At 43.9% G+C, this 6,800-nt stretch overlaps 1 protein-coding gene across 1 annotated transcript; it reads right to left on the bottom strand.

Annotated features, from left to right (window-relative positions):
• Positions 1 to 533: 533 nt before the first annotated feature.
• Positions 534 to 4,772, bottom strand: LOC135555006 (melanoregulin-like). The gene is made up of 6 exons (XM_064987380.1): positions 4,179 to 4,772; positions 3,958 to 4,051; positions 2,968 to 3,130; positions 2,354 to 2,444; positions 2,002 to 2,165; positions 534 to 1,768 (listed from the first exon to the last, which is right to left on the bottom strand). Exons 2-6 carry the CDS (start codon positions 4,047 to 4,049, stop codon positions 1,547 to 1,549), a joined length of 732 nt encoding a protein of 243 aa, XP_064843452.1. The 5' UTR covers positions 4,050 to 4,051; positions 4,179 to 4,772; the 3' UTR covers positions 534 to 1,546.
• Positions 4,773 to 6,800: the final 2,028 nt, after the last annotated feature.

The following is a 6,800-nucleotide window of genomic DNA, read 5'->3' as shown; positions in this document are numbered from 1 at the left end:
GAAGGAACCACTTACTAGGAGGAATAGAGGGGGGGGTACACTTTGCCTTGTCCAGTCAGTGTGCCACCTCCACAAATATATTTTTTATAATTATAAAACATGGGCTTAAAAATGAAGTTGAGTAATTAATTTAACATCTGAAAAATGTAAAAACAGGACAAATCTGAGGGAGTGTGTGGCTTTGTTCCCCCTATGGGCATGAATCGTCGATGTTCTAAGAGACAGGCTGCTGCAGTGTTGAGAGATGTACCCTCACCAGTGTCATTCTCACATAACATTACAGACAGCTGACCATCAAAACATCAACATCCTCATCCACACACCCCTGTGAACCCAGAGGGATGAGCACGGCCAGGTCAGAGGCCATCTGTGTGGGGCGTGGCTCACAGCAGGCATGGCTGAGCCTCAGTGTTGGAGCTGTGACCACACAATGCCGACATGTGACTGGGAGTTTAGAGCTCCCCGTGGACACATTAACCTTGCCAAACAAACAAACAAACAAACAAACAAACACAACTTGGTCTGCAGTATCAGGTTGCGACTTTATTTTCCATATTAACTTTACAATAGAACATAAGACACATGCTGCATCCCCTTCAACTCACGGAAACATCCCAAACGCTCTCACAATCTTGACATGTACTTAAAGTGACCATTAGATAACCTCATACTGCAACCTCTGCTGTTCATACAGACCCACACACTCACTCAAAGTTGAGTCATTTTGTTACTAAACTCATCTCTGTAAACTTCATGAACTAAAACACACTAGTACCTCTTGATAAGCCTGGTCCGTGAGGAAATTGACAACTTAAAAATGACTGAATTTGTTTACGACACATTTATTCCAAGGTAATCTCAACTACTGGTTTTAAAAGACTGTCTTGTGACTATATAAAACAAGTGCTGATAATCATGAGACAAAGTGCTGATGTGGAACAGGACAGCTGTGGCCTACGGGTTTCAGTGCTGTGTTTAACTGTGTCCACTGTGTTCCCTGGCAGAGACCAATAATGAGCAGCCCAGGGAGTTGGGTAACTAACATGGTCTGGATGGATAAAAGAAAATGGCAGGGTGAAAACCTCCAAAACTCTCCCTGATATACCTGAGACCCAGCTAAGTATGCCTAAACAGAAAAATAAGAAAACCAGAATCAAATTGGATCACGGTTCTGATGAGGAGAAAAGAAAGCTGTATATTTTTGTTAAACCTCAGGCTCTACTAAATTTGAATCACGGAAGTGCAGTGTTACAGAGTGATTGAAATGTAAAGGCAATGTTCCCGTATTAGCAGAGACTGCTTTCACAGTAAACACTGCATATGTCTGTTCAATCAAAAATGACCTTTACATTTCTATTGCACAATTTGTAACACTTCAGCAACACAGATTGAATAGAGCCCCTAGTGTTAGTTCAAATTGGGAGAGTATTTTCAACAGAGTACATTCAGAATCAGACATCCTAGTACTGCATACTCCCAACTCTGCAACATAAACTAAGTTCTGCCCCCTGTCTACTGTTTAAGGTCATTGCAGCTCCTGTTCTGTCTAGAAGTTGTCCTCTCTTCCGTTCCCATCTTCCTCATCCAGCCTCTCGTCCTCATCATCGCTCCCTTCTCCGTTCATGGTGCGGTTCACTCTGGCCAGTAGCAACGGCAGGTTGACGGCTAATGGGTTGTCCTCATCTTCATCATCAGTATCACGCTTGGGGTAGAAGCGTCTAGCCTTCGCCAAGAAGTCCTCAGCAGCATCCAGGTATATGAGACGATCCTATATGAAAAGGAGAGAGGAGGGGAAGAGAGAGGAAGATGGAGGGTGAAAAACAAAGAGTGACGGAAAAAGAGAAAAGACCCAAAGAGGGAAGGAAGAAAGAGTAAACAGAGGAAGAGGGGAGACATAAGAGTCATCATCATCAAACAGGAAGTGATTTGGAGAAAGAAGTGAAGTGGAAGACATTATAACCATGAAACAAAATGAATGAATCTGTTAGATTCTGTTCTCACCAGGATGAAGAGGTATCTCTCAGGTGGGGCCTCCCGGGTGTTGAAGATAGATGTCTCAGAGTGGAGCGTGTGCAGTAGTGTGCGTGACGCCGAGGCGTTCTTCATACGGTCATACGACGCACTGGCAGACACCGTCAGCAAAGACTCCGCCTCCGCCATGAACCCTGAGCCAATGAGAGTTTACAGTTGCTGAGATGAGATTTCATTCATTTTGTCTCTCTCTCATTTTACCCTTCCATTGGTTCTCCCTCACCCTCATTTTACTCTACCATTGGTTCTCGCTCACCCTCATTTTACCCTTCCATTGGTTCTCGCTCACCCTCATTTTACCCTTCCATTTGTTCTCGCTCACCTAAATTCTCCAGGATCATCTTCCACTTGTCCCTGACCTCCCGACGCAGATCTCTCATACCCTCAATGTCCACACTCAGACGCCGGTGCGCCTACAGAGGGAAAGGGTGCAGGGTTACATACAAACAATATTAACCTAGTACACAACCATCACCACAAACACAGGTCTATCAACTAAGGTAAGCCTAACGTGAGATAGCAGCACATTCACCCAACAAACAGGAGACAACAGAGGACAGGCATGGTACCCAGTTGGATAATGTAGGCCTACATTATACTAGAGCGCATAAAATGCACCATCTACTGGCTGATGGAGGTAAAGTGTTGTATGCTGCCCTACAAAAACATTGTAGACCGAGCAGACAATCTAGCATAACTTCACACTGACTCTCTGTTCCCAAGATATCTAATTTTGTCCACCTCCCATTGGTCACAGACGTCAATTCAACGTCTATTCCATGTTGATTCAATGTAGTTTCATTGAAATTACATTGAAACAACGTTGATTCAACCAGCGTGTGCCTAGTGGGTTGTTCCCCCTCTTAGGAACCCAAACTCTCTGTTGTCATACAGTAAGTGTCCCCTGTCCCCCTCCCTGGGTCCCCCCTCTGGTACCAGCGAGCCCCTGCGGGTCTGGTTCCTGTTTTGGATGAGGTTGTACAGGATCCGGTCATCGTCTCTCTCGGAGTGGCTCGGGTCGCCTGGCTCACTCCATAGGTTCTGTTCCTGTTCCCTTCGCTTCTTTGCCTCGCGGTCGAAGTACTCCAAAGTGTCAGGACTGAAACAAACACACACACACACACACACACACACACACACACACACACACACACACACACACACACACACACACAGGCGCGTGATCTATCAGGGGAACATCAGGATGACTGTGTAGCTGTTATCAATTCAATAGATATAGAGAGGATCTTTGTTTGTTGGTTGGTTCCACACCTGTGTATTACACTAGTGTGACTAAATCTGAGGGCTGTGGATGGAGAGCATGACTTCTCTCTCAAATCTATGGACTGGTGTGGAGAGACATAAGGAGGGTGAGAAATCACATGAGGAATTGTGACTGTTTTCTTTAAGCATCACATTGTGTGCCGTGATAAGTGTGTGTAAGTCCCAGGAGGTTGGTGTCCCCTTAATTGGGGAGTAAGGGCTCATGGTAATGGCAGGAGCGGAATAGGTGGAATGATATCAAATACATCAAAACACATGTTTGATGCCATTCCATTCACTCCGTTACAGACATTACTATGAGCCGTCCTCCCCTCAGCAGCCTCCTGTGGTGGAAGTGTGTCAGGTTGTCATGGTGATAAGTGCGTATGTCATGGGCTGTCATGGCGATAAGTGTGAATGTCATGGCGATAAGTGTGAATGTCAGTGTGTCATGGCGACAAGTGTGTAGGTCAGTGTGTCATAGGCTGTCATGGCGATAAGTGTGAATGTCATGGCGATAAGTGTGAATTTCATGGCGATAAGTGTAAATGTCATGGCGAGAAGTGTAAATGTCAGTGTGTCATGGCGACAAGTGTGTAGGTCAGTGTGTCATAGACTGTCATGGCGATAAGTGTGTATGTCACTGTGTCATGGATTGCATACCTGATTAAAGGCTCCTTCTCCTCCTCACTTTCATCATCGCTACAGCAGCAGCAACAGAACCGAGCACAGAACCTCTTGAAGGCAGCCCCCATCTCTGATGGAGAGACAGAGAGGGTAGTAGAGCAGTCGGAGAAGATAGGGTGAGAGCAGTTTGAGGTCCAGATAAGGTCTAGTGTCCAGATATGGTTAACATATTTAAAACAAGAGGTGGCATACGGTACCGTTTTCCAAGTCCTATCCAGGTACAGGACAGGTAAGAAGGGGTAAAAAAAAGGTCCTCTCCACCGGTGTAGTTGGCCCAACACACTATATCCACCTTTCTGTCTCCCAGTTCCCTGTTGTGGCTGCTGAGGATAGGTGACCCAGTGGTGTAGAATGAGGGCTCGGACATGGAACCTTGGTCACACCCTCAGAGTTTGACTCCAAAACAATATCCACAGGAGTAAAGAGATAAAGTTTGTCAAGCACTCACAGAGCTGTTGGAACACCCACGATTCTCACTCTGTTGATACCCTGCCTCCACACTGACCAAATGAGTTTCAATAAAAATATCTTGGTCAGACAGAAACCATTCTAAAGAGAGTCAAGAGTGAACAGGTCATTCTCAACTAGTTTCCAGACACAAAAGTTACAGATCTATGGGCTCCAATCTCCATCCGACATCCACTCTGTATATACTGGTGTGGAATCCTCTTCTCATTCCAGGTCCTGATGTCTGAGGTCCAGAAGAGGTAGCTAGCTAGGGTCTCCAAATCCTGGCCCAGAGACTTTCCTCCTGGATCAGAGAAGCTGGAAGAAAGGATGACCCGGGGAATGTCTCGCCACAAAGAGAGTACTGAGTAGCCTCTCCCCTCTTACTCATCACCACAGATCCACACAAGACCCAACTCAGTCACAAGCCCAGTCATGTGAGCTGAACGATCCTCTGCCCCCCAGCAGCAATAGCAAGGCCCTAGCTCCTGTACCCCCACTCTTATCTCCTTTATTCATCCAATCATAAACACTTAAAACCACACACTCCACAGATGAAAGAAGCCTAGGCTACATATTTTAAACAAAACAAGCTTTTGTTTAGGGAATGTACTTCTTCGAAGTAAAATATTTGTTGTAAGATGTCATCGCCCCTAAGCCAACAATCTGGATGTATTCTACACATAGTGGAAATGGTAAAATCGCAAATATATCAGAAAACCGTTTCATCAGTAAACAAGATATTCAGTGCCCCTATTATTAAAAGACTCTAGATTCTATCCATGCAGAATGGACCTCTTTTTATTCTAGACCAAAGGTACGCATGGTTCACAAAATTATATCTACCACACTCCAAAAGGCAAAAAAGGACAATATAGCAGATTGAAGTGGAACTGTTAACTTCTTATGGCTGGGAGGCGCTATTTCCACGTTCGGATAAAAAGCGTGCCCAGAGTAAACTGCCTGCTACTCAGGCCCAGAAGCTAAGATATGCATATTATTAGTAGATTTGTATAGAAAACACTCTGAAGTTTCTAAAACTGTTTGAATGATGCCTGTGAGTATAACAGAACTCATATGGCAGGGGGAAAACCTGAGAAAAATCCAACCAGGAAGTGGGAAATCTGAGGTTTGTAGTTTTCCAAGTGATTGCCTATCCAATATACCGTGTAAATTTTGTCAACTTGCACTTCCTACGGCCTCCACTAGATGTCAACAGTCTATAGAACATTGTTTCAGGCTTCTACCATGAAGGGGGAGCAAATAAGACCGGTTTGAGTCAGGGTTCTGGCAGAAAGCCTTTAGTTTAGTCACGTGCACGGCCATGAGCACACGCTATGTTCAACCGGAATTGTCCGGTTGAAACATTATTGAAGATTTAGGATAAAAACATCCTAAAGATTGATTCTATACATCGTTTGACATGTTTCTTCGAGCTGCAATAGAACTTTAACTTTTCGTCTGGACCTCGTGCTCACGCCTTGTTAATTTGGATTACTGGACTAGACGCGTAAACAAAAAGGAGGTATTTGGACATAAATGGACTTTATCGAACAAAACATTTATTGTGGAACTGGGATTCCTGGGAGTGCATGCCAATGAAGATCAAAGGTAAGTGAATATTTATAATGCTATTTCTGACTTTTGTTGACTCCACAACATGGCGGGTATCTGTATTGTGGCTGAGCGCTGTACTCAGATTATTGCATGGTGTGCTTTTTCCATAAAGCTTTTGTGAAATCTGACACAGCGGTTGTATTAAGGAGAAGTATATCTTTAATTCTATGCATAACACTTGTATCTTTCATCAACATTTATGATGAGTATTCCTGTAAATTGATGTGGCTCTCTGCAAAATCACTGATGTTTTGGAGGCAAAACATTACTGAACATAACGCGCCAATGTATTTTGAGATTGTTGGATATAAATATGAACTTTATCGAACAAAACATAAATGTATTGTAACATAAAAACATGATGTCCTACGAGTGCCATCTGATGAAGATCATCAAAGGTTAGTGATTCATTTTCTCTCCATTTCTGCTTGTTATGACTCCTCTCTTTGGCTGGAAAATGGCTGTGTTTTTTGTGACTAGGCGCTGACCTAAAATAAGTTGCATGGTATGCTTGTCATAAAGCCTTTTTGAAATTGGACACTGTGGTGGGATTAACAGGTTTCTTTAAAATGGTGTATAATAGTTGTATGTTTGAGGAATTTTAATTATGAGATTTCTGTTGTTTGAATTTGGCGCCCTGCACTTTCACTGGCTGTTGTCAAATCGATCCCGTTAATGGGATTTCAGCCGTAAGAAGTTAATGGACAGCTCCCATGACAGGGTGACTTTCATGAGGCCAACTTTAGTCAGTGTTA

The sequence above is a fragment of the Oncorhynchus masou genome, chromosome 15, assembly GCF_036934945.1.
Source record: "Oncorhynchus masou masou isolate Uvic2021 chromosome 15, UVic_Omas_1.1, whole genome shotgun sequence".
NCBI lineage: Eukaryota > Metazoa > Chordata > Actinopteri > Salmoniformes > Salmonidae > Oncorhynchus > Oncorhynchus masou.
This window is presented reverse-complemented; position numbering and strand designations above follow the sequence as displayed.

What these genes read in the sequence shown, in the direction of transcription:
- LOC135555006 (XM_064987380.1), bottom strand. Translation starts at nt 4,049, where the DNA reads ATGGGGGCTGCCTTCAAGAGGTTCTGTGCTCGGTTCTGTTGCTGCTGC. An exon ending in GAGAAGGAGCCTTTAATCAG is followed by an intron (nt 3,131 to 3,957) that starts GTATGCAATCCA and finishes TGTTTGTTTCAG; the next exon opens with TCCTGACACTTTGGAGTACT. An exon ending in GATGATCCTGGAGAATTTAG is followed by an intron (nt 2,166 to 2,353) that starts GTGAGCGAGAAC and finishes TCATTGGCTCAG; the next exon opens with GGTTCATGGCGGAGGCGGAG.